The sequence below is a fragment of the Budorcas taxicolor genome, chromosome 2, assembly GCF_023091745.1.
Source record: "Budorcas taxicolor isolate Tak-1 chromosome 2, Takin1.1, whole genome shotgun sequence".
NCBI classification, from domain to species: Eukaryota; Metazoa; Chordata; class Mammalia; order Artiodactyla; family Bovidae; genus Budorcas; species Budorcas taxicolor.
This window is the reverse complement of record NC_068911.1, coordinates 150,526,158-150,553,183: the sequence shown is the minus strand read 5'-3', so window position 1 is coordinate 150,553,183 and position 27,026 is coordinate 150,526,158. Positions and strand designations below refer to the sequence as shown.

Sequence of the window (27,026 nt, the reverse complement as noted above, 5' to 3'; positions counted from 1 at the left end):
AGTGAAGTGCCAGTGAAGGGTAAAGGGTGGTGGTGGGGTAGTTGGATGGTCAGGGGAAAAACTTTGTCGGGTAGGGAGGGAATGTGCCAGAGGAAATAGCAAGTGCAAAGCTTCCTGAGAGAAGGAAAAGTCACGGTTTCTCCTTGAGCAACTAAAGGAAGGAGTTGCTCTTCTTTCAGATGGAGAAGAACGTGGGAAGAGCAGTCTTAGACATGATATCAGAAGTGTGACTTGGGCCACGTTACGTTTGAGATGCCCATGAAGTGTTTAAGATGGTTGGATGTATGAGTCAGGAGTTTATGGGGGAGAGATGGGAGCTTAGGAATGTAGGAGATATCAGGCTGTGATGTCATGTGAAGTAAGAAACTGCATGATCTTACTGAGGGGGTGAGCACAGACAGAGGGGAGGTCCTAGGATTGAGTTCTGGAGCTTTGAGACATGAGGAGGAACCAGTAAATACAAACAAACAAACTGATGTGGAGCAGCTTTTGAAGTAGAGAAAACTCAAAAGGTATGGCTCTCTGGAAGCCAGAAAGAAGTGAGACTGGCCACTGTGCAGCCCCTGGGGTGTGAGATGGATTGGAGTCAGCTGGGTTGAAGGAAAAAGACATCCCAGGTCCTTACAGTGCATCCAGGCAGGCTCATCTTAAGGACTTTTCAGTGGTGCCCAGTAGTCTGGGGCAGGACTTGAAGTGGTTCCTAAGTGGCCCCCATGGAAGAGGATTACTAAGGAGGGTGTGATGGAAGAATAAAGGGCCAAGGAATGCCCTGATGCCTGGGGAGATGACCCTTGGGCTGAGACTGGAAGGGTCACTGATTAATCCAGGGGCAGGGAGATGACCATGAGCAGAGAGAGGTCCTGGAACGGGGACGTGCTGACCATGAGGGTGGGTGAGATGTGGAGCCAAAGGATTGAAATCTCCTGGTCCCAGGCTGGCAGCTTCCTGCTCCATGCTGGGGTTAGGAAAGAGAGGTGAGTGGTGTCCTACTGGACCTCAGAACGTCCACCTGTCCTTCGGAGAAGTGAGACCCCGGATCCACCCTCTCTTCTTGTCTGACACCCTGCCCACCTCCCTTAAGTGTGTGGCCAGATTCTAGACTCAACACACCAACTAATGTTGATTTTTTTCTTTGTTTTTGTTTTGTTTTCTCTTGTTGAATGCCTTGTCCCTGGCGTTCTTCGTGTGTCCCGTGTCCATCTGTCCCCCGTGCCGTGGGCGTGTTTCCTTCCTTGCCTGGTGTCCTCCTCTTCCCGCCTCCCTTGTCCCCCCCCACCCCCCACGCTGCTTGCCTCCCCCCTGCCGGCTCCCCGGGGTGGGGGTGGGCAGCGTACAATGCCAGGCTGCAGGGCACTGGGCGGACAGTCAGCTCCTGGCACCCTCCTCTCCACCGGCTCCGATCTTCCTCTCTCTCTGGTTGGTTCCTCTCCCTCTCCCCTCCTTTTATGACTCACCCTCGCTCCCCTTTTCTCTCTCTTCCCTTCCAGACTTTGCCCACTTTCTTCCACCTCCTCATTTCCCATCTCCCGCTCATTTTCCCTCCTTTCCCTCTTCTGTTCTCTCCTTTCCGTCTCTTTCTTCTCTTTGCCCCCGCTTCTTTTCTCACTGCCTCCCTCCTCTGTCCTTGCTCCCTTCTCCCTCCTTCCTCTCTGCATGAGTGAGTGCTCCCACTTCTGCATGGACACAGCCTGATGCTTCCAGCCTTGGCCTTCCCTGCTGGGAAAAGAGTCTGGGGTGACTGGACCAACTTTCAGGCTGCTTGTGGGCATGCAGGTCTTTGCAACAAAGGCGCTCAGTGAGGGTTCTGACAGCCCAGCCCTCCAGCTGCCTTGGCCCTTAGATCACCCGGGCTGTCCTGGCCAGAGCCTCGGCAGGAGCCAGGCCATGCTCAGTATGGACCAGTGGGCACAAGACACAGAGTGGTGCCCCGGCGCCTGCTGCTCTGTCCATTCTGGAGTACACTCAATGGGGCAGGGCAGCCCCCTCTGACTCATCCTGAATCTCTGACCCCAGGACCCATGGCCAAGAGTCAGAAGCCCTGGGCGTGGTCCTGGCTCTGCCTGTGACCACTTCTGTGACACTCCCAGGCAAGTCTCTGAATTGCTCAGAGCTCACCCTCCCAGCGTGGCAAATGGAGGGTCGTAGCCTGGCTATGTGCCTTTAGCTTGGTGGCTTTATGTGCTCCAGTATGGTGGCCCTTCCATCCAGAGTCACGCTGCTCTATTTTAGAGTGATGTGGTCCACTGGCATCCTCTGCCCCAGCTGGACATCTAAGCCCTTAGGCTTTTAGTTCTGGGGAGGGAATCCCCTCATCCCATCCCAGCTCGTTGGAAGCCAGAAGCCCAGGTCAGAGAGAAGACGGTGTGCACGGGTTTACCCCATGCCGTGGCCTTAAGCAGCTCTGGGAAAAGGCTTAGGGGGTGAAGGGGCTGTTGACTTCCAGTGGCAATAGCCGGTGCTTTCAGGGCCCTCCTTCTCCCAGTCCATGGACAATAGGGAGATGGCTTTAGCAGAATAGCTCCCTGTCCGCCTCTTCTGTCCCTCCACCTTCTTCTCGGCCCAGTGGTGGGGAGTGCAGTGTCCAGCTGGGCCTGGGGTTTGGGGGAGTTCTGGGGGTGGGCCTGTCCTGAGGGGAGCTGGCATGGCTTGCCCTGGGGCTGTTAGCTAGTGTGATTGCCGTGTGGCTTTCTGGTGCCCTGGCCCCAGCAGGTGGCCTCCCGGATCCCCTCGCTTCCGGAGCCCCAGGCAAGCTGTCGGACACCCAGCCCTGCCACCTGGAGCTGAGGAATCCAGTCTTTTGGAAAATGGAAGGCTGGAGAGAAGAGCTGGGTCTGTGAGGGTGGAAGTGGCCAGTCTGGGGGTTGTAGAGGAGGCATGTGACGAAGCCTGGCACAAGGACATTTGTCCATGGACGCTGGGGTGGTGGGCAGCCATGCTGTGTCTATGAATCAGGTGTACTGATGCGTGTTAGGGCGACAGCCTCTAGAATTGTGTGTGTGTGTGTGTGTGTGTGTGTGTGTGTGTGAGAGATGGAGATTCTTGATCTCAGGTCCAGGCCACTTTAGGGGAGCCTTGGAGCCGGCTGTCCCCTGAGCACAGCACCATCCTGGGGGAGCAAGTGAGGGCCCCAGGAGATGGGGCTGCTCCAGCGCCCTGTGCCTTGCTCTTCAGGTCTGGTGGCCAAGGTGGAGGCCCCGGGCTGAGGTGACTGCTGCCCTCCAGAAGGACTGCTGTCCTCCAGGGAAGGCGTGATGCCCAGAGTGTGCGAGTAGCCCTTGGAGGACGACACATGGCTTCTCGTGTAGTGTGTTAACTACTCTAAAGACTGCTTTCTGGCTGCTTCTCTGTGCTGCTGGGCTGAGAAGGCTGGGCTCACCAGCTTTGCTGGGAAGACTTTGCAGAGTCCCTGGGCTGCCTGTCTTCCCCCCACTTCCTTCATAAACTTCCTCTGGTCCCTGGTCTCCTGCTGAGGAAGGGCTGACTGTGGAGGTTCTGAGGATGACTGTGACCCACCGCTGTTGCTGCCAGGCTCAGGCTGTGTGTGCCCACGTGTGTGTGTGTGTGTGCACGTGTGCACGCATGCATGCACATGCCTGTGTGTATGCAGGGAGTGGGGCACTAGACAGAGGCCCTGAGAGCGGGCCTGGGGCCAGGAGGCTGAGAAAGTCCTGAGGTGAGGGTAGGGGGATGTGCTGGGCGGAGAGGAGGCTGGTGGGAAAGAGTGGGGCTATTTTTATTACCCGTCAGTCTCTGGGACGTGAGGGAGGGGTGTTCTCCCCTGACACAGGCTGTCAGCTTGTGTCCAGACGTCCCAGCTTGGCTGAGGAACAATGGGGCTCTCTTCTCTCCCCTCTGCCATGGCCCGTCTCCCCTCCTGTAGAGAGGGACAAGAGAGAGGGAATATGGCTCTCCTGGCACTTGGGGGGCAGATCTGGGCCTGCCAAGGCGGACAACAGTGGCACACTGTGTTCAGAGAATGCGAGAGGCCCGGGGCTGGCCACTGGGGCTGCGGGGGGTGCTCCGCGGGAGAGGGTCTGTCCCCGTGGGAGTGGAATGCGGGGCTTCCCTCTTCTGGCAGAGGGGGGCTGTGCCCTGCAGGACCCTATGCTTTGGATGGCCGCCTGTCCATCCCCCTGCCTCCAGACAGAGCTGGTCCCACTCTGGTGGTGGTGGAGAGGGGGCTTGAAGAAGAGGTGGGATTGCTCTCAAGTGGTGACCGCCTTGGGCTAGACCTCACACCCTCCACGGCCTGGAAGCTTCCCCTCTCCACAGTGGTCTAGCCTCCTCTCTGGGCCACTGCAACACTCTGCAGCCCTTGAACGTGGAGCTCATGTTCTGAGTGCGTCCAGGAGAATGTTCTGTGTCCCTCCAGGAGAGACAGGGCCCTGAGTTAAAGCAGACCCGTTTTTCAAGGGCAGACATCGGATCCCCAAACAAGGACATCAGCCGCCCCTTGCAAAGACACGGGCTCTGGCCGACGGAGGCAGCGGGGCTAAGCGAGCCGGAACTCAGTGCAGCCCTAATGCGTTTCTTTTAACCTTGGGGCTGAGCTTAGTTCCAAACCCCTGGGAGCCTTTTCCGAACGCGCCTCCTTTGTCACAATTATTATTAGAAAATCAATGGCTACGTCTGTTTCTCTCTAATGTTTTTGCCAGGAATGAAACCGGCGGTAGCTCTGGACCAAGCTGCTCAGGGAGGCTTGACAGGGAAGGGGGCTTGGAGGAGGTGGGGGAAGTGTGAGCGAGGGTAGGGGACCACCCCCGCACCTCCCCCTCCCCCGCCGCCCAATTCTCTGAGGGCTGAGAACCTGGGGTTGCCCTAGGATCCCTGAGTGGGCCCTGCCCAGCCCTTCAGAGGTGTGCCCTGTCCTCCGTCCGGGTTGATCCTCATAGCAGCCCCTGGTTAGGACGGTGCAACCCCTACTTGTCTCTTCTGCAAATAAGGGCCCTTTGAGGCAAGGGGCTTAATTGTTTTAAGTAAGGCGGTTTGTGAGCCTGGTTTACAGTCTTTACTCGGGGCTTTTTTTTCTCTTGGTTGAGCTGGTAGGCAGGTTGCCTCTGATGAATGAAGAGCTGGCCGTGGAAACTCAGGACACCACCCCAACAGGGGACCTTCTACATCTGCAAGTGCTCTCCAGACGAGGCTCCTAGTTATGGGCTGGTCTGAATGCATGTCTTGGAGTGACTGTGTGTGTGTTTGTGTGTGTGTGTGAGATGTGTGCACCCATCCCTAGACTTGGCAGCTGGCAGCCTGCTGTTCATGACAAGTAGCTAGGCTTCTCAGCCTGTGCTTTTCATAGTGGCCTCAGCGGCGGTGCCAGGCGGGAGCTAGGGATTCTTGGGGCCATGCAGACCCCCCTCTGAAGGGTAGATGACGATTCAGTCTGATTGAGGGTGATTTCTGCTTGGCTGTGCTGGCTTGTTGCTGAGGCAGTCTGCGTGTGCGTGTGCATGTGTTCCACGGGGCGGTGGGTCGGCCCACAAGCGCTGGCCTGAGGCTGGTATAGCCAGGGTCTCATGAGACCTTTGATAAGTCCCAGCACCTCTCTTTACCTCGCCTGCCCTCTCGGGTGGTGGCGGAGGCAGGGCTGGAATTTCCTTCTTCAGGGTAGTGAGGATGAGGGGCACACCCTCAGGCTGGGTCATGGCCTCTGGGCCCCAAGGGAGTAAGTTTTCTAGGCTTCTGGAGCCAGCTCAATGAAGCAATGGGTTTCGTGCCGCAGCCCAGCTGTGGGAAGAGGGAGTGGGAAGGGAGGAGGGTGAGGTTAAGGCCTGGGGAGTGGGAGGGAAATACACAAAAGCACAGGAGGCGCTTGTCTGCAGGCTCTTTGCCTGCTGCTCTGGGGCAGCCTGGAAACCTGGGCCATCTTTGGGGCAAGGAAAGTGTGGGCATACAGGAAGTGGGTGGGAGGTTTCAGAGCGACACTGGACGGATGAGGGTTGGGGAACCCCTGAGAAGGCCAGCAGTATTCCAGGGGCAGCTGGGGCTGGGACATCGTGACAGGTCTTAGTCATTTCTTGGGTTTCTTCTCGGGAGCACCATTTGCAAGCTGATGCGTCATTCAGTCCTTCCAAGTCCTTCCCCATGGGGCTGGTGTTGCTTGTTGGTTGATGCAGTCGCCTTGGAGACTGTCTTTCCTCCCTCCACCTTCCCTCCTTTGCCTGGAAGCTCTGGCCCTCTGCCTCCGGGGCTTGGAAGAAGTTGACATCTGTTTCTTGTATCAGTCCTTTGTGCTCTGGGCCCCAACCCTGTGCAGAGCAGAGATTCCTGCTGAAGTCCAGCTCAACCTAAGCAGATTCCCCCACCCAGCAGAGAAACTGGGGTGTGGGCAGAGGGAGTCTGAGGGGAGGAGGTGTGAGGGGAGGCAAGTCCAGCTCCAGCTTGGACCCCCTGAGCTAAGATGCACTGTCTCCTCTAGGGGAGTTAGGCGGATTGATCCTTTCCCCCCACGTTTTGCTCATTGCCCTCTCTGCCCTGCCATTCCTCCCAGGGGTGCAGGCTCGGGAGAAGCAGCCTGCAGAGCCCCCAGCACCTCTCCGGAAGCGGGCTGCCAGCGATGGGCAGTACGAGAACCAGTCACCGGAACCCACATCCCCCCGTAGCCCCGGGGTTCGCTCGCCTGTCCAGTGCGTCTCCCCAGAGCTGGCTCTCACCATCGCTCTCAATCCTGGAGGGCGACCCAAAGAGGTGAGTCCTGGGGCCACAGAGGGTAGCAGAGCCCAGCTGAACTGTTGAGGGACTTGATTGTCATCTGAGTAACGGTGACCTGTCAGTAAACTCAGTATTTTTTTCCTCCCTGCGTCCTCAGCCTAGGGCTTCTCTTTGGTTTGTGGAATCAGGAGCCAATTTCCCCCTCCAAACAGCTTTTATTCCCCTACTTCTTCCATGAACACTGAGACTGAGGCTCCCTTCTTGAGCCCCAGAGAGCACCCTTTATGAGGGTGGTAAGGACCCTGGTGTGATGTAGGTGACTGCAGACTCTAGACTCCAAGCCAGATCCTACAGACTGTTTTTTAACCCTTTCTGGACGTAGGGTATACTTGGGAGATAGATCTAATTTCAGTGTCAAAGTTTTTATATTTTTGAGACAGTTCAGCAGTTTGAGGAGGTAGGTCTTAAACGTTAGTGAGCATAACAATCATCAGGGAGTTTGTTAAAAATGTAGATTCTCAAGTCCCCCTGTAAAAATTCTAGCCTATTAGACTTGGGGTGGGACCCAGGAATCTGATTCTGGAAGATTCTGATGTGAGTGGTCCATATTTGGTAAAATCCCAGGTTAATGGGTCCTTCTGGACATAAATAGCTTTTGGACATCTTTTCTCTCCTGCCTTCTGTCCCTTCTCTTTGGCCCTGTTGTGAAATATTTCCAAGGCAGGTACTGCTGGACAATTGCCTTGCAATCAGCCACTTTCTGTTCTCTTGGTTGCAAGTAGTCGCTGGGGCCACAGGTGACGAAAATCTGCCTTTGACCTCCGTGTTTACTGGAAAGGATGATTGGTTAGGCTGGTAACTGGAAACTCCTCCTCAGACTCACAGCTACGGCTTTGCTCCCTTGTTCTCCTTATGCAGCCCCATCTGCACAGCTACAAGGAAGCCTTTGAGGAGATGGAAGGAACCTCTCCGACCAGCCCACCACCCAGTGGGGGTAAGAACTCCACACTCAGCCTTCCTTCGCTGGGTCCCCTCTGGCCTGTGTAGGCTTCCCAGATTTGGGAGTGCTGGCAGAGTTGGGTGGGACCAGAATCTGCCGCTTCTCATCCCTATGGCTCATCTTACTTCTGCTTCCCTTCCTCACCTCTCTTCTCTTCACTTCTTTTCTGCTGTCCACGCTCACACAGCTAAGAGGCAGCAGCTGCATCCTGGGGTCCAGGCTGACCTACTTGGGTCCCTGGACTCCCAAATTATGGTTTGCTAGTTGCTAAGTGGAAACAGTGTCAGACTTTATTTTTTTGGGCTCCAAAATCACTGCAGATGGTGATTGCAGCCATGAAATTAAAAGACACTTACTCCTTGGAAGGAAAGTTATGACCAACCTAGATAGCATATTCAAAAGCAGAGACATTACTTTGTCTAGTCAAGGCTATGGTTTTTCCAGTGGTCGTGTATGGATGTGAGAGCTGGACTGTGAAGAAAGCTGAGTGCCGAAGAATTGATGCTTTTGGACTGTGGTGTTGGAGAAGACTCTTGAGAGTCCCTTGGACTGCAAGGAGATCCAACCAGTCCATTCTAAAGGAGATCAGTCCTGGGTGTTCTTTGGGAGGAATGATGCTAAAGCTGAAACTCCAGTACTTTGGCCACCTCATGTGAAGAATTGACTCACTAGAAAAGACTCTGAGGCTGGGAGGGATTGGGGGCAGGAGGAGAAGGGGACGACAGAGGATGAGATGGCTGGATGGCGTCACTGACTCAATGGACATGAGTCTGAGTGAACTCCGGGAGTTGCTGATGGACAGGGAGGCCTGGCGTGTTGCGATTCATGGGGTCGCAAAGAATTGGACACAACTGAGTGACTGAACTGAGCTGAACTGAACTGAAGAGTCTTTGCATCCTATGTGTAAAACATCCCCCATCCTAAAGAAACAACCTAAAGTAACCCCTGGACCTTCTTGCTTCTGACTCCCATTTCTGTCTGCATCCAGGCACCTCTTCCACTTCCTAGTTTTCACCAAGGAGAGAAAGGTCAGAACCCTCAGGTTGACCATATGCCCAACGTATCCATCTCTTGGCCTCCAGACAGGAGCCTTTAGTCTGTGTCTTACTTGGTGTTCTCACTGGAGTGGCAGATCCCTAAAGGGCAGAGACATTTCCAAACAATGAGAAAACCTGGATGAGCCCAGGAGAGAGGAAGTATTCCATTTCATGGTAGAAGAGACATGAAGAGGAGCTGGAGGAGACCTGGGAAAGCAGTGATGGATCAATACCAGGCTGTGAAGGACTCAGGGTTCCTGTAAGAGGCCCGAGTTGGCAGAGGTGAAGAGACTAGTGATGCTCCAGGATTAGACTAGGTGAGGTCCACCCAAGCTATTCATTCGTCCGGGTGAGACTGGTAGAGGGTGAGGACAAGAGAGTTGGAGCTGGCCATGTGTTCTCCGGTGGTTGGCTGTCCTGCCAGGGGGAGGAATGTGGCACCAGTGCTTGCCTTCTGTGCCAACAGAATTATGTTGGCCACCATCGTGGACACATCCCGTGTGCTCAGTCACTTCAGTCGTGTCCGACTCTCTGCAGCCCCATGGCCTGTAGCCCACCAGGCTCCTCTGTCCATGGGATTCTCTAGGCAAGGATACTGCAGTGGATTGCCATGCCCTCCTCCAGGGGATCTTCCTGACCCAGGGATCTAACCTGTGCCTCTTACATCTCCTGCATTGGCAGGCAGTTCTTTATCACTAGAGCCACCTGGGAAGCCCATCTTGGACGTACAGGAAGCTAAATTTGTGAGTGGACTGTCCAGCAGAAAAATAACATGAGCTGTTTGTACTAGACGGAGAAGGCAATGGCACCCCACTCCAGTACTCTCGCCTGGAAAATCACATGGATGGAGGAGCCTGGTGGGCTGCAGTCCGTGGGGTCGCTAAGAGTCGGACATGACTGAGTGACTTCACTTTCACTTTTCCTTTCATGCATTGGAGAAGGAAATGGCAATCCACCTTAGGGTTTTTGCCTGGAGAATCCCAGGGATGGCGGAGCCTGGTGGGCTGCCGTCTATGGGGTCGCAGAGAGTCGGACACGACTGACGCAACTTAGTAGTAGTAGTAGTAGTAGTAGTTTGCACTAGAAACTTTTCTAACAGCTCCATTAAAGAATATACAGGAAACTGGAGAAATTAATTGTAATGATTTTTTAAATTTCACTCAAAATATCCACAGAGTATTATCATTTCTATAGGTAAGTAGAAATAAAATGATTAATGAGAATATTATCCTACAATCTTTTTAAGAAATCTAAAAAGAAGTTGGTGAAATTTATTCTAATAATAGGTATTATTTAGGGAATTTCTTGGTGGCCAGTGTTTATGACTCTGTGATTTCACTACCGAGGGCCTGGGTTCAATCCCTGATCCGGGAACTAAGATTCCCACAAGCCTCGCAGTGCGGCCAAAAAAAAAGAAAAAGAAAAAATTTGCTATTATTTAACCCTAAGGATCTAAAGTATGATTTCAACATGTAATCAATGTAAAGACATATTTTTCATTTTTGTTTCATACAAGTCTGAAATCCACTGTGTGTTTTTACACTCATATAACACCTCCGTTCAGACTGGACACACAGCAGGTGCACCGTAGCCCCACGAGGTTCCTGACCACCGTGTTGGACAGTGAAAGCCCAGGGCAGCTGTTCAAGACAGCTCTGTAGCCTTGTAAAAGGCTTCAGACTCCTGGAATCTCTCTCCCTGGTCTTAGCTCCCCAACCTGCACGTGCGTGCGTGTGTGCGTGCTCAGTTGTGTCTGACTCTTTGTGAACCCCTGGACTGTTGCCTGCCACGCTCCTGTGTCCATGGGGTTCTCTAGGCAAGAATACTGGAGTGGGTTGTCATTTCCTCCTCCGGGGGTTTCCCAACCCAGGGATCAAACCTGCGTCTCCTGCATTGGCAGGTGGATTCTTTTACCACTGAGCCATCTGGGAAGCTCCCTTCCCCACCACCTTCACACTTGCTCCAATTTCCTGTGGGTCCAAACAGCCAGGATCCTGGCCATCACCCTGTCTGGGATGAAGCCATCTGGGCCGGGCTAGAGTTGGTTCTACCACATGTTTCTGTTCCCATTCTTCCCTCCCTCCCCTGGGTCAGCCCCGGGTGCCTGGGGAGGAGAGAATAAGTTAGAGGTTTCCTCCATGCACAGGGTTGGGAGAGAAAACAGAGGTGGAGAAATGCAAGGAATTCTTCTCTGGGGAAGCCAAGCCTTGCCTGGCTTCAGGGCCACCCACATGTCTGCCTCAGCAGAAGGGTGGATGCCTGGGCACTGAGGGCAGGGGTGATGAGTGAGCTGGGGGTGCTGAGGGAAGCCCAGAGGAACCTCCCACTGCCTCTGTCTCCTCGTCCCCTTCACCCTGTTCACCTGCACCTCTGCTGCGCCCACTAGGCAGCCTTATGGGCCCAGAGTCTTTCTGGTCATTCCACGGACAGTGGTCTCTGAGGCTGGGCTCATTCTTCCATAATTAATTACATTCAAAGTCATTTGTCTGACAAACATTACTAAGTGCTGATAAGCGTCTGTTGTAAAGATGTGTGTGTGTGTGTGTAATGAGAGAAAGAGGGACACACAGAAGCATGGAGGCTTAGACCTAGCCCCTGCCTGGATGTGTGTGTTTGTACACACTCGTCCCCTCTGCTGTATCTGTCCACTGGGCATCTCAGGGCAGAGTGAGGGTAGAGTGTAGGGCTGGGCCAACCGTTTGGACTCCTGTGATGCCTCTCTGTTCCCATGGACACCTGTGGATACACCACCATGTGCACAAACGTGTGTGTGCGCGCCTAGCTGCTTAGTCGTGTCCGACTCTTTGTGACCCCATGGCCCACCTGTTCACGGGGCTCCTCTGTTCATGGGGATTCTCCAGGCAAGAATACTGGAGTGGGTTGCCATGCCCTCCTCCAGGGGATCACAAATAAGCTATTTAAACTGCTTTCATTGGAAGATTATATTTTGGGAGTTTAGTTTCCTGTAGGTCTCACTGCCTTTTTGGGAAAGGGAGGAGATGCCAGGGAGGGTCCTGGAGCTGCTGTGTGGGTCCTGGGCACCTGAGGGCCATGGCTCACCTGTTGAGGCCACTGGGGTGGGGCAGGCAGCCTTAGGCTTTTGGCGGCCCTGTGTGACTGCCTGTCTTCCACGGCTGTGGGCTCTGCAGGCTCCTGAGAGCTGCGACAGGAGACACGGAGCTCATTTCTTTACTTCTCCTCTGAGGTGGGTTTGGAGACATGACAGTTGCCACTGAGAAGTCTTGTGACTGGGCAGAGCAACAACCTTGCAGCTCAGCTTGGAGTCCAGCCACGTCCTTGGCTGATGGGAGAAAGCCTGACTGCCCTTTCTGACCTTGTGTGTTATGTGACACTTCCAACCCAGACAGGTGGCTTGGGAGGTGACCTGGGTTTGTGCAGGGTGGTCATGCTCTTGCCCACGTATTTTAGAGATGGGGCTTTTTCCTCTTCTGGAACACTGAGGTTTGGGGGAAGTAAGAGAGCTCCCAGCTGAGAAATTCTCTCTTCCTGGGGCTTGCAAAGGGCCTGCTCAGCTGGAGGTCAAAGACCTGTGGCTGAAGACTGGCCTGGGGACTCAGGGTTGGTTCTGCTGGTGATCTCTTCTCCTCCTTCTGTCCTTTACAGGCTGTACCATCTTGATACTCTGCTTTCTTTAAGTACATCTGTTTGTGTGTGTGTGTGTGCGTTGGGGGTGGGGTAGGGAATGTGAGAGGAGAGGTTAGAGAGAGAGTGATATAGAGCAAGTCAGAGGGTGCCCAAGAAACCAGTGTTATAACTACGCAGTGTGGAGGAACCATAGGGAAGAAACTCAGGGTCTAGGGATAGAAATGACTTTCTGGAGGGTGAGGGGCAAGGCTGTTTCCTGACTCCTTTTACCCTTCATCCCCTGGAGAAACACAGGAGACGGGAAGGGGGAGTGGAGCTGCCCTGGCACCACCGGGCGGGGCTGGTTCCTCTGCTCCACTTCCTGCTGCCCCCCCAACCCCGCTCCCCGACATGCCCTCCTTCAGGAGGGGTCCTCTCCCCACACGTCCACCCGCACTCACTCCCAGCTCTCCCCTCTTATTCCCGGTGCAGTGCGTTCCCCTCCAGGTCTGGCCAAGACACCCTTGTCTGCTCTGGGCCTGAAGCCGCACAACCCAGCTGACATCTTGCTACACCCCACTGGCGGTGAGTGACTCTGGCGGGAAGGGAGGCGGCTGGGGAGGCCATAGGACAGGGTGGGGAACTGGAGGACTCTGTGGTCCTGGGCAGGGCCCAGGCCTGGTGAGTTCTCAGGATTCTTCTGGAAACAAGGTGGCAGCCGGGCTCTGTGTCCATGCTGAGGTCAGGCCTGGGTGGGGCTCTCTGTTCAGGGGTTGAGGGGGACGGAGTCTTCCTGCCCTTGCCTTGTGGGGTCACCACCACTCCCAGCATCCTCTGACGTCAGGGGGTTGGAGGCATGCCCTGTTTCGCTGTAGGTGGTTAACTTTCTGCCGGAAGCCTGGCTCCCATGCCCCAGAGTCCAGGTGCTTGTGGGCACATGCGTGCACACACACACACACACAGACATGCACACACACAGAGACATGCACGCGCACACACGCACATGCAGGCATGCACACACAGAGAGACAGGCACACATACACAGATGCAGACACGCATGCCTACACATACACACATGCAGGCATGCACACACACACAGACATGCATGCGCACACACACACAGACATGCACACACAGAGACATGCACGCACGCACACACAGAGAGACAGGCACACATACACAGATGCAGACACGCATGCCTACACATACACACATGCAGGCATGCACACACACACAGACATGCATGCGCACACACACACAGAGACATGCACACACAGAGAGACATGCACACACAGAGAGACATGCACGCACGCACACACAGAGAGACAGGCACACATACACAGATGCAGACACGCATGCCTACACATACTCACATGCAGACATGCACACACACACAGACATGCATGCGCACACACACACAGACATGCACACACACACAGAGAGACATGCACACACACAGAGACATGCACGCACACACACACAGACAGGCACACATACACAGATGCAGACATGCATGCTTGCACATACATACATGCAGACATGCACACACACAGAGACATGCACGCACACACACAGACATGCACACACACACATGCAGGCATGCACACACACAGAGAGAGGCACACATACACAGATGCAGACATGCATGCTTACACATACACACATGCAGACATGCACACACACAGAGACATGCATGCACACACACACACACACGTGCAGACATGCACGCACACACTCCAGGTTCATACCTCGTCACATTCCCCAGCTCCTCTCCTTGTTGGGAAAGGGAAAGCAGAGACCCTAGGCCCTTAGTGACCATTTCCAACAGGCTGAGCCCAGAAACTTGCTCTCTAGACTCTGGTGTGGGGTGGACTGGGGCTCTGGGGAACAACTTTGCTTCTTTTCTTTAGTCCCCAGAAGACTGATCCAGCCAGGTAGGTGGGCAGTGGCATGACAGGTGTGAGCCATGCAGACACACGGCCGGGCACAGCCTCCCACTCAGGACGTGTCTGCATGGCCAGGGACACGGAGTCAACGGGTGGGGGGCCGCCTGTCACCAGGCCAGCACATTCCTGCTTGAGATGCAGGGGCTGTAACAGGGACATGGGCCTCTGCTCCTGAGAGCGAGGCCCTGTCTTACCTGTGCGCCCTGGAGGGCCTGCCTCTGCCTCGGCCTCACCCCTTTTCTCAACAAAGTCTCTCTCTCTCAGACAATAATCCCTGTTAATCCATCTCTCTCTCTCCTTTTTGCTCTTCCTCTCCCCTCCATCCCCTGCCTCTCTTTCCTGCCTCTCCTTCCTCCTCACCTCTCTTCCCATCTTCCCTCAGAGGAGGATGAGAGGAAGGTGCTGACAGAGCTTTCTGAAGGTAAGTGTGGCTTTGCTGTGTGACTGCTTCCTGCTCTCCGTGTCCAGGAATGGCCGCTCACTCCATTTTTCTGCCTGGCTTGTGGGGGCGGTGGGTGGTGCTCTTCTCTGATCAGGTCTCACGTGACCAGGTGCATAGGCCGCACCCCACCCCGATCCCCACCCCCTGCTGGGTGATCAGGGGGTGATGAGCTGTCACTCTGGTGATGAGCTACCATTCTGGATACTGACTGAGGTGCCCATAGCCCCAGGGCACGGGTCCAGGTGCGGCCAAGGGTCCAGGCGCGGCCAAGGGTCCAGGCACAAGTGCGGTGCCACCTTGCTGACAAAATGCTTCTCCCTGGGAGGCATTCCCACCCACCTGCCGGGGTGCAGCAGCCCCTTCAGATGGAGGGGGCTCCTATCCGATTTCCTGGGTTTGCCCCGCATGTACAGCTCAGAGCACGATTTCTCAGCCTCAGCACCACCGATGCTTGGGCCAGACAGTTCTTAGTCGTGGGGACTGTGCTGAGCCCTGTAGGGTGTTTAGCGCCATCCCTGATCTCTACCTACTGTTGCACCTGTGGGTAGCAGTCACCCGTCATGACAATCGAAATGTCTGCAGCATGACAAATGACCCCGGGGGGATGACTGCTCCCGGTTCAGAGCCACTGTCTTGGAGCCACAAGCTGCCTTCTGGAAGCCCTTGCCTGGTTTCCTATCAGCACAGATGGTAGGATGTCTGTCTTTCTAGGATCTTGGATGTTTTGGGGGATTTTGAAAAAGCTGTGGATTCCCCCCCCCCCCCGCCCCCCTGCCACACACAGATGCCTCGGGACATCCATGCACAGTTGTGACAGTGTCTGGTTAGCACGTCTGTTTCCTGGCTTAACCCCTGATTTAAATGAACTCAGCCTTGCAACGTGGAGAAGCAGAGAGGGGATGTAATGTGGTTGAAGGCCTTTAACTAATTTATTAGGAACAGAATTCAAAGGATGACTCAGAGCAGCAGGTGAAATGAGGGAGATGCTGGCCTGGGTGGCCTGGGCTTCCGTGTCCCCATCTCTACCCTGGTGGAGGTGGGGGAAGGGGGTTGGACGAGGTGGGTGTTGAGCACCTTCCAGCTTGGATGTGTTAGATGTTCTGACTTCCCACCTGGGCCCTGGGTCCGTGTGGCCTGGTTTCTTTAAAGACTCTGTCCAGGTGGTTTTTTTTTTTTTTTGGCTGCGTCTTGGCTTGTGGGACCTTAGTTCCCAGACTAGGCATTGAACCTGGGCCCTCAGCAGTGAGAGTGCAGAGTCCTAACCACTGGACCACTAAAGAATTCCTCCTTCCGGATTCTTAAGCCGATTTCCCACTTCCTTTGCACTCACTACCTTGATTTTCTATCCCCAGAGTGGGCATGGGTTGTACCCCTCTGAATCTGCCATCACCCGTGTAAGATGGCTGGAGTTTTCCATAAAGCTTTGCCCACTGCTAGCCAGCCAGTGTTCTGGCAACAATGCCAGACTGCCTGGGGGTACCGAACAAGGCAGCCCCCCAGAACAGATCCCAGAATGGGATGAACTACAGTGGGCTCTCACCCCTGGCCAGCCTCACACCCAGGGGGAGGACCTTCCCCGGGCGGGGGGTGGGCAGCTGGTTCTCGCCAGGAGTCTAGAATCAGCTGGAGCCCAGAGCCAGTGTTTGTGTGCTGTGCTCCAGGAGCCCACCTACCTAGGAGGCTCTCAGCTCTCCTTGTGGCTGCTGACCTTCGCAGACTGGTGATACCTATTCAGTCTCCAGTGGGACGGTCTGAGGGTGACAGGCCCTGGCTGTGTGTTCCTCACGTGGGGATGGCGCTTTAACAGAATGGGACTAACACCTGGCCCTTGCTCCTGATGAGTGAATCTCAGCCTACAGGCCCTGAGCCCTCTGACCCTCCTTCATCTCTCCTGGAGGCACGGAGTCTGCAGGGAAGGTTCTTAGGGATCCACTCTACTGCAGCCATCGTTTTCAGGAATGTCGACCTGAGGTCTGTGTTGCGAGGTGGGGATAGGCATCTGCCCAAGGTCACAGTTAAGAGGCAGCAAGGCTAGACTGGACCTACTGGTCTCCTGTTTCCTAATCAAGTGGCCACTTCAAAACCCTCCTCCAGCCTCCAGGCGCCATGCCCTGGGATTCCAGCGTGGGCATCAGAATTGTTGTCTTGACCTGAAGTGGGGACAGGGGCCAAGGATGTGGGCGGCTGGTTCCATTTTTCCTGACTCACACATCACCTTCCGGGTCAGACCAAAGCATATTCTTTGCTGACCCTCTGAAGCACTGTTTGATTGCCCTGCTGATATGTGTGAATTCAGAAAAAAGATGCCTATAAGGAAACATAAGCAGTAGGCTTATTCAGCAAGGGGGAAAAAGACTTTAGGGAAGTGCTCTGTTCAGGGTGCCATGCTAAATGCTTTACATCTATTCGTTCTGTTCTTCATTGATTCGGTAAATATTTTGTGTGCCTACTATGTGCCAGGCACTCTGGGGATATAATGATAAGCAGTACTATGGTTCCTAATCTCATGGAACAAATGCATGACCGGTGACAGAATTAAATTATCACCGAGAATTCTTGAGATAAGTGCTCCAAAGTGAAGAGATACAGTTTTTATGAGACCCTGGCTGAAGAAGTAAGATGCGAGGGTGAGTGACATTAACTCGGAGACACTGGAATGGGAGAAGAGCTTTCCAGGTAGAAGTAAAGGGCACTTGCAAAGGCCCTGGGGTGGGAGGAGTAGCAATTTTTTCCCCCATGAATTGCAAGGTCAGTGAAGTGAGGGCAGGGAGGAGCTGGATGCTGGAGCAAGGGGCAATGTGGTACACAGTGAGGGTCAGCAGGCAGGGATGCGACCTTGTGGGTCATTGTCACAATCATCTTATTTAAATAATCACAGAAGTGCTGAGAGGAAGGTGGTAGGAGCCCCAGTTTGCTGATGAGGAGGTGATGTGTAAGGATGTTAAATGACTTGTCCAGGCCCAGACAGCCGATCAGGGGCACACCTGAGAGTGTAGGCTGCTTTCCATTGATTGCATGGGGTATGACCTCTAAACATGAACAGTGTCTTTAATGGATGTGGATACAGGGTACCCTTCTCCATGAAAGAAGCAGAGGAAGAAAACCCATAGCAGTAAAGGTGTGAGGTCAACATCAAGGATCTTCCAATGGGGAAACAGGGAAAGAAATGGCTGAAGCTTCTTTCCTAGAGGAATGGGAACAAGGAACATTCGGCTGAGGTTCTGTCTGTTCCAATGATTAGATGGGTGCATTTGGCACAAAGGAAGACTGCAGATTAGAAATGGCCCCTCTGGGGATCCCTCCTGCTCTGAAATCCTCGGTGACAGTTACACGGTGCCATCTGGGTATTTTAAGGTAGTGCTGTGCAACGCAGATTTATGGAGCACCTACTCTGTGCCAGGTCCTGTGCTAGGCACTGAGGACATAAAGATGAGTGAGATAGCCTGGTCAGGATATTTCAGCATAAGGTAGAAATGCTGAGCTGGGGGAGGAACAGGGTATGATGGGAACTCAGAGGAGGGCCGTGTGGCCCAGTCTCAGAGTTTGGAATTCCATCTTTTGAGTTCCTGGTTTGAGCCTCGGAAGTTTTACTTCTTTCCTCTCTCCATCTGCGTGTCTTCATTTCACTCTGAGCAGGCAGGCTGTTTTTCTCCAGGAAAAGAACCTTTTCTGCGAGGCAGAAAATGCGCTTGAGGGTGTGGGTCAGGAGCTGACAGTGCCCCCAGCTTGGTGGGACCAAGTCACTAAGCCTCCAGTCTAGCTGCTCTCAGCCTCCAACAGCCTCTTGCAATGGGTTTGGGCCCCTGGAATGTTCTGCATGAAGCACCTTCCTGGCCCCACATCTGCCCTTCCCAGTCCCCACTGCCTCTGGGTCTAGCTGCTCCAGGATTGGCGGAGAGGAGAAAACTGCAGGAGAGCGCGTGCAAAACAGCAGGAGAAGGGGTAGAGGGAGGCAGACACCAGCAGGCAGCTGTGGGGTTGCTGATAAACTGGCGTTGGAGCTAGCAAGAAGGAATTAGGAGCGACTTTCTCATCTCCTGTCACTTGATCCAGGCTGGGCAGGTGGGTGTTCTCATTCCTATTTTACAGACAAAAGAACAGAGTCCCAGAAAGGCCCTTCCAGTAAGTGAAAGACAGGGAGCTCACACGTTGTATGCTGTACTAAGGTGGGGAGAGAGGAAAATGGGAAGAGATAGGGAAAGGGGGTGTTTTCAATATGGACTCTGAGTCTGAAAACTCAGGGGAAATGGACTGTTTTGTCCCTCAAGTTTGGTTTTGAACAGTTATGAAGTTGGACTCAGAATCAAATATCTTCCCAAAGGGTCCCTCCTGCTCTGGGCTCATGAGGAACAGAGATTGAGTGAGGCTCTACCCTGATTTAATCCTGGGAGGTCAGGAAAGGGCAGCCAACCAAGAAAGAGGATGGAGAATAAAGTGACGGCAGGGCCAGGAGGGCTGGGTCTGAAATCCACAGGCTGGGAGTCCCTGAGCAAAGCCCCCAGGCTAGTTGGCCACCTAAACTCACAGGGCTGTTAACTGCAAATGTGGTGGGAACCGCTGCGGGTGCTTCTCCCTGGATGAATGGTCCTGTCTTCAAGTTCAGAGGCTGAGTCCTCTGAGAGCTCCTTTGTAAGCTGCTCTGTAGCTGAGGATCTGATGGGTGTGAGGATGCGGCTCCTGAGGCTGATGCTTTATGAATGTGGCTATCCTAAAGCCGTCTCAGGTTTTCTGATATCTCCAACTTTCTAACATACTGTCCCTTCGATGTTATGTGCAAACTACACTCAGGCTCCTGAGTTTGGGTCAAAAGCAGTTAGTGGGGACATGGCCTTGACTCATGGTAAACAGGGCAGACGGGAGCCAATGTCTGTGGTCCCAGGTCTGGCTCCGTCTTGACTCTGGGCCTGGGTGGTGTGGGTGGCCTTACTTAGATTTTACTGATGGTAGAAGTGGTATGTGTACTTTTTTTTTTTTTTAATAGGATGGGATGCTGATCCAATAATGTGAGCTGCTTACCCATTGTATGGGTCAGGTCTTGGCAGAAAACAGATAGCTCATTCCAATGGGGCAACTGAAGAGGGTTTAATGGACTATTTAGATGGTCTGGGCAAACCAATGAGGGATGGTGAAGCACCTCCCCGGGTGCTCCTGAGCAGGAGGTGGGAGCCATCTGCACTCCAGGCCTGAAGAAACCAGGAGGAGCTGGAAGAGAGGACCCGCCCCTGGAGTTGGTATCTTGGGTGGAGGATGCGGCCCTGGAGCTTTGACCCTCTCTTCCCACCCACCTCCATCCTCTGTTAGTTCTGCCTACCAGCCAGCTGCCAAAGGCCAGGGCCCTCTGGAGCCCTGAGCCCGGGGGTCTGGGGGATGCTGTCAGTAAAAGCTGGTCTGCGGGGACACAGAGCAGGCTGGGGAATGAATCAGGAGGATATAGCGGGTGGAGAGGGCCACAGACTTCAGGGCTCGCCCTCGGGCATTTTAGCTTGAACTTTTGGGGGTCAGCAAGAATTCAAGGGAAGGAGAAAAATGAATGTGCGCCTCTTAGGTGTACCTCTGTGGTGGGGGGAGATAGGGGGCAGAGGGTAAAGGTCATGCATCTATTAGTTTGTGAGACAGACACTTACTGAGGATTCACTGTGTGCCAGGTGCTGTGAGTACAGATTAGCAAGGAGCTTGGGGCGGCCAGGGAGCAGATGGATCCTTTTGCCATCTCTGGGTGGGAGAGAAGGGTGCTGGGTGCTGCGGGCCCCAGGATGAAGCTAGTAGCCTGGAGGCATCTAGGTGGAATTTTCAGAGAGTGACCCTGGAGGTGAGGGATGGGCCGGAAGGTAGGCTCTGGCCTTGGGTCTCAACTGCCATTTCTGTGGGTGTGAGTTCCTGTCTGAGGGTCCCTTTCTGTCAGTTCGAGTTACCCCAGGGTGTGGAGCTGGCCCCCTAAGGCTAAAGACACACTGAAATTCTCGATCCCCCTGATTTTCAGCTGGCGGTATGTGCAGGGCCCAAGAGCAGGCTCTGGGCCAGACCACTGGGGTTCTTAGGCCAGCTCTGTCACCTGCTACTGTGTGGCCCAGATAAGATACTTACATTCTCAAAATTCTGCTTTCCTCATGTAGTTATTTGCTATTTCTGCTGTTATTGACAGTCTGTGGAGCTGGCTTTTCTCTGGCTGATGGGCTGGAGTTCTGAGTAGCAGCAGCCAGCTCTGAGTGTCCCATGAGGCTTGGCGGCCCCTCTCTCAGCCACCCAGAGCCTGCACAGGGAGTCAGGAGACGGGAGCTATGGCCGCTGTGCGTTCTGGAGCAAATCGCTCCACCTCTTTGGGCTGAGGAGACATGTTACATCAGGGAGCAGTAAACTATGGCCAAATCCTGTTTGGGGAAAGTTTTATCGTAACACAGCCATGCTCATTGCTTTATGTGCTATCCGTAGCTGCTCTCGCGATAACAACAGTGGAACTGAGTAGCTGTGAGAGAGACTGTCTGGCTCCCTCCCTGCACCCCAGGCTGCACGGACTCTGCTGTTCTTCCACTTCTCAGGCTGGTTTCAGTGCTTGCCCTAATTGTGGTGGGCATAGTGTTGATGTGTGCTCAGGTCACGTCCCTCCTGGGACGTCCTCGGGAACAGTGCCACGTTCAGAGGTGGCAGGAACACCATCTGTCCCTGGAGAAGCCAAGAGTGTTCTGCTTCTTTTCTCTGTTTGACGGCGAGTTAGTTTACAGTGGTGGGGTAGAGGGGTGTGGGGAGGCTTCCAGAGGCCGGGGCGGGGGACAGCTGGGGGCAGCACGGCAGTGGGGCAGGTGGCACAGGAAATCTGGGTCTGGTTGTGCCTCCAGCCCCTTCGCTCTCCTGTCCTCGGCACCTTCACCTGCACAGTGACCTCTCTGGTGCTTGCCGCCCTCTCCCCCACCCAGCCTTCCTCTCGGGCCATTCTGAACACCAAGCGGGGTAATGATGTCAGTCTCGGGAGGCACGCTAAGTGTGTCAGGCAAGGTGGATGGGTATGTCTTGGCACGCAGGGCTGGGTGTGACTCACCCGCACAGGCCTGCTGGTAGGCCAGCAAGTCTGTTTCTGGACTCTGGGTGTGGGGTGGAATGAGCATCCCGAGACACAAGGCTGGGCTGGAGCTTGGGGTCCACGGAGAGCCCAGACCCCAGCAGTGCCTGGGGAGCGGAGAAGGGCCTGGGACCTGGGTAGCAGGGTTGGGGAAGAAAAGCTCAGCTAGAGGGCCCACCAGTGAAGGACAGTGTCCCAGCTCTAGGAGGGAGGATTCTGTGATGGCTGTGTTTTGGGGTCCCTTTCTGGGAAGCTTCTCAGAACGAGGCTCTAGTTAAAAGTTCTTGGGGCTCTCATGGCTTCTCCATGATGCTGGAAAGAGGATGGACCTGGGCAGGCAGGAGCCCTGGAGACGTGCCCCTTGTCTGCTTGCTGTCCTTTTGGGATTTCCCTGACAGGCTCTGGGGAGATGTGTTCCCTGGGGTTGGGTGGGGTCCACACCACATCCCCTGGATCCACGCTCAGTCCCTGTCTCCTCACCCCTTCCAGAACCCCGGAGCTACGTGGAGTCAGTGGTGCGAACGGCGGTGTCTGGGCCCCGGACTCAGGAACCTGAGCCCAAGAGCTTTAGCACCCCAGCTGTGCAGGCCTATGGCAATGAGACACCCCTGAGGAATGGGACCCTGGGAGGCTCCTTTGTCTCCCCTAGCCCCCTCTCCACCAGCAGCCCCATCCTCAGCGCTGACAGGTAAGTGGGGGAGGAGAACCCAGGCCCGGGACAGCAGAGATGAGGCCTCCTGGATCCGACTAGGGCATGGACGGGGAGAAATCACATCCAGGGTGCTGCCCTTGGGAAACCAGCTCACTGGGGTGCATGGCAAGAGCACTCCCTGAGTGCCAACTCCCCGGGGAGACTATGAAGATGAACCAGGCACAGTTCTTCCCTCAGATGTATTACTTCTGTTTTTATGTATTTATTGGCTGCACCATGCGGCGTGCAGGAGCCTTACTTCCCCAGAGATCAAATCTGTGCCCCCTGCAGTGGAAGTGTGGAGTTGTGACCACCGGACCCCCAGGGAAGCCTCCTTTCCCCAAATTTAAAATTGAACAAGTGTAGTTACTGTGTAGTGAGTGCTTCCCATGTGCCAGGCGTTTTGCTAAGTGCTTTCTGTTTAAACCTCACAGCTATCCTACGAGGTAAGTAGTAGTGTTATTCCCACTTCTCAGAAGAGGAAACTGAGGCAGAGAGAGATTAAAGTGGATTATTCAAGGTCTACAGCTAAACAGTAGCAGAAACAGGATTCAGACTAAAGGTGTCTGGCTCCAGAGTCCACATCTCTATCCTACCCCCTGCATCCCCCCCATCACAGAGCAGCTGTTAGAGGTGCTCAAAGCTGAGGTGTAAGCAAAGAGCTCTGAGCAAGAGGCCATTATTTCTGGCTTAGTCTGCAGAGAGGGTCTCTGGGGGCTGGAAGTCCGGGAAGTATTTGTGCTAAGGCCAGAGGATGAGCAAGGGTTGGAAGGTGAAGGGGAGGGAGAGGGCCTTCACAGCATAGCAAGGACAGGACCGGGGTGTGGAGGTATTGGGCATGGGGTTTGGGGGTCAGGTCACTGTGGGGTTAGAGGAGGGATGTCTTGGTGGATGGGCGGCTGACATTTAGGGAGTCAGACAGAGGAAAGCCAGAAGCTTCCCAGAAAGGGAGGTTCCTGTGTTTGGGGTGCAGTGAGGAGCTGCTCGACTACCGGGGTGGCCATAGGCTTTATGATGGGGAGACAGGAAGATGACATAGGAAAGGGACTCTGAGATGAGCCCAGGTAGAGCACAGGGTGCCAGGCGGGGAGGAGGCCTGCACCAGCCAGAATTCCACCCCCCAGTAGGGGCATCTGCCCCAACCATCCCTTCCCACGTCCACTCCCCTTCTCAGACTGGGTCCCCACGAGTCCAGAAACTATCCAGCTGCCTCCTCCCACTTCCGCTTCTGCTTGGTTCGGGTGAGCAGAGGCAGTTTTCTTCTGGACTCTAAGAATCTGAAACCAAACCAAGCACACACCCCCAGTCCACCTGGCCCCCTCCCCAGCCTCTTAACGGCTCCACTTGGGGAAAGGTCCACCTCTGGGCAGGAGCTACGTTCTTCTTTTAAAGGAAAGGAGATTTTCCTCACCTCTCGGCCCCCTTGCTGATATCCAAGAAGTTCTGACATTAGGGAGTTCTCACTTTTTCTCACTCAAATTCCTCCCGCAGTAAGATTCAGGAAGCCAGCTCCTCCTCCAGGATTAATCACCCAAAATGCCATTTCCGTGTCCCCAGCTCCTCCCTCCCCCCATTTTCTCAGAATCCAGGTTATTCTGTACCGAAGTGGTGTTTCATTCTGGCCTCTTCTGGGATGTGTGGTAGACTTTGTCCTGGCCTGGCCCTGACCTTCTTCCTGCCCTTGGCTCTTGCCTGCCCCTCCCACCTCACATCACCCTGGGGACCTGAGCTTAACCGACCCAACCCAGGGTGGGGCTGGCCAGCCTCCACACTCCTAGTCTGCGGCTCCAGGCTTTGGTGCACCAGCTTATGTAAGGACCCTTCCACCCTGCTGCCGCACTGCCAGCCCCCGCCCAAGGGCTCCTTGTGCGAGCCTGCCTGCTGCCTCCCCGCAGCCGATGCTCGTGCATGGTCCCTGACAGCCTTTGTCTCTGCTGCCGTGCCACGGAGGAAGTTTGGGTCTGGAAGGAGTCAGAGTCATCTAACCCACCTCCCTCATTTTCCGTGTTGTTGTTGTTTTTCAGTCGCTAAGTTGTGTCTGATTCTTTGTGACCCCAGGGACTGGAGCATGCCAGGCTTCCCAGTCCTTCACCATCCCCCGGAGTTAGCTCAAACTCACGTCTATGGAGTCAGTGATGGCATCCAACCATCTTATCCTTTGTCACACACTTCTCCTCCTGCCCTCAATCTTTCCCAGCATCAGGGTCTTTTCCAATGAGTTAGCTGTTCGCATCAGGTGGCCAAAGTATTGGTGCTTCAGCTTCAGCATCAGTCCTTCCAGTGAATATTCAGGGTTGATTTCCTTTAGGATTGACTGGTTTGATCTCCTTGCTGTCCAAGGGACTCTCAAGAGTCTTCTCCAGCACCACAGTTTGAAAACATCAATTGAGAAAACTTTAAAAAGCAGAATCCAGGTTTCCCAAACTTACAGGCCGTTTCCTGTACTCCTGCATGGACTTGTACTTAATTTCAGAGGAGAACCGTTGTGGCCATTCTCCCAGGTACAGTGTCCTCTGAACTGAATTTCATCAGTCTTAGAATTGAGAGCGACTTCTGAGCTCATCTAATCTAACCTCCCAGTGGAGGAAATTTCCTCCACAGCATTCAAATCAAGAGGTTGGTCAGCCTCTGCTTAAATGCTTCTAATGATGGGAGTCTCATTACTATGTAATGCAGCCTGCTCCATTAGTGGCCAGATCCAATGGCTAGAAAGCAGATCCTATAATGAGCTGAAATCTCCTGCTATGAGACTTCATCTTTTTTTTTGGAGCTACCCAGGAATGGATGCTCAGTTACACTCTCAGCATGTAAATGCCAACTCACCTGGGGAAAGTGAGTCAGGGGAAGATGCTTCCAGGAGGACCAGGGCCCAAGTGGTTTAACTCCCTCTCCAGTGTTCAGTTTCTGTGATGCTGGAGGGGGCAACAGGACAGCCACCTTCAGTTTTAATAGCAGAGATCTTGCTCTGACTTGTGGTTGGGCAGTCAGTGTGATGCTTGAGGGTATGAGAGCTTTGGAATCCGACACTGCTGAGTTGAGATCCTGGTCTTTTGTGAGCAGTGTGGCTGTGAGCCTATTGCTTAACCTCTCTGAGTCTCAGTTACATCTTCTGACATCTTGAATGTAGGGTGACGTTCAAAAGCCTTGACTTTTCTGTTCATGCGAGAGGAGCTAAGGACAGGGAAGCTTGTCTTGCTGCAGTCCATGCAGTCATAAGGAGTCAGTTATGATTGAATGACTGGACAGCAAAGTGGTTGGAGGGAGGGCTGAAGCTTCACTGAAAGCCTGTCCTTCATTAAATGCCACCTGCTGACTTCCGACCTGCCCATGTCTCTCTCTCTCTCTCTCTCTGTAGCACTTCAGTGGGGAGTTTCCCATCCGGGGAGAGCAGCGACCAGGGCGCACGAACACCTACCCAGCCTCTGCTGGATTCTGGCTTCCGCTCCAGCAGCCTGGGCCAGCCGAGCCCTTTGGCTCAGAGAAACTACCAGAGCTCTTCTCCTCTCCCAGCCGCGGGCAGCAGCTACAGCAGCCCTGACTACTCACTGCAGCAGTTCAGCTCCCCAGAAGGCCAGGCCCGGGCTCAGTTCAGTGTGGCCGGTGTCCACGCGGTGCCTGGGAGCCCCCAGGCACGGCACAGGACAGTGGGCACCAACACGCCCCCCAGCCCTGGCTTTGGCCGTCGGGCTGTGAACCCTAGCCTAGCTGCCCCCAGCAGCCCCAGTATGAGCCACCGCCAGGTGACGGGTCCGCTGGGAACCGGTTTCCATGTTAACGCGGGCTCCAGCCCCCAGAGCAGCGCAGCGACCACTCCGGGAAGCCCCAGTCTGGGTCGCCACCCTGGGGCCCACCAGGTTTCCAACCTCCATGGCAATGTGGTCACCGCTCCTGGGAGCCCCAGCCTGGGCCGGCACCCCGGGGCCCACCCAGGCACCCTGGCCTCCAATCTCCATGGCAACGCAGTAGCCAGCCCCGGAAGCCCCAGCCTTGGCCGTCACTTGGGAGGGTCTGGATCTGTGGTTCCCGGCAGCCCCAGCTTGGACCGGCACGTTCCCTATGGTGGCTACTCCACCCCTGAGGACCGGAGACCCACGCTGTCCCGGCAGAGCAGCGCCTCGGGCTACCAGGCTCCTTCCACGCCCTCCTTCCCTGTGTCCCCCGCCTACTACCCTGGCCTGAGCAGCCCCGCCACCTCTCCCTCGCCGGATTCGGCAGCTTTCCGACAAGGGAGCCCCACCCCGGCCTTGCCGGAGAAGCGGAGGATGTCCATGGGCGACCGAGCAGGCAGCCTCCCCAACTACGCCACCGTCAACGGGAAGGTGTCCTCCTCGCCAGTCGCCAGTGGCATGTCCAGTCCCAGCGGGGGCAGCGCCGTGTCCTTCTCCCACACTCTGCCCGACTTCTCCAAGTACTCCATGCCAGGTGCGCCTCCTTCCCCTCCACCTCTCTTGCTGGCAGATGACGCCAGGCACTCTGTCCTGGTCTCTGTTCTGACATCTCCTTGGCAGGCAGCCTTGGGCGGCTCGCTGACTTCGGGTCCTCAGGTGCGTTAGCCGTGTCACAGGAGTTGGAGTTGTGCTCAGAGCCGATGTGTTGTAGTTGTGGCAGCTGTTGGGGGCA

At 54.8% G+C, this 27,026-nt stretch overlaps 1 protein-coding gene across 3 annotated transcripts in view; it reads left to right on the top strand.

Annotated features, from left to right (window-relative positions):
* TNS1 (tensin 1) overlaps nt 1-27,026 on the top strand; it is a 214,268-nt gene that overhangs the window by 169,951 nt on the left and 17,291 nt on the right. For 2 of the 3 annotated variants that reach the window (XM_052655179.1, XM_052655196.1), the window contains 7 exons: nt 1,330-1,416; nt 6,491-6,687; nt 7,570-7,645; nt 12,766-12,858; nt 14,602-14,640; nt 22,205-22,403; nt 25,762-26,828. In XM_052655179.1, the coding sequence (XP_052511139.1) occupies nt 1,330-1,416; nt 6,491-6,687; nt 7,570-7,645; nt 12,766-12,858; nt 14,602-14,640; nt 22,205-22,403; nt 25,762-26,828 (1,758 nt within the window). The remainder of the gene's footprint in view (nt 1-1,329; nt 1,417-6,490; nt 6,688-7,569; nt 7,646-12,765; nt 12,859-14,601; nt 14,641-22,204; nt 22,404-25,761; nt 26,829-27,026) is intronic. The other variant, XM_052655187.1, reaches the window with a different exon arrangement.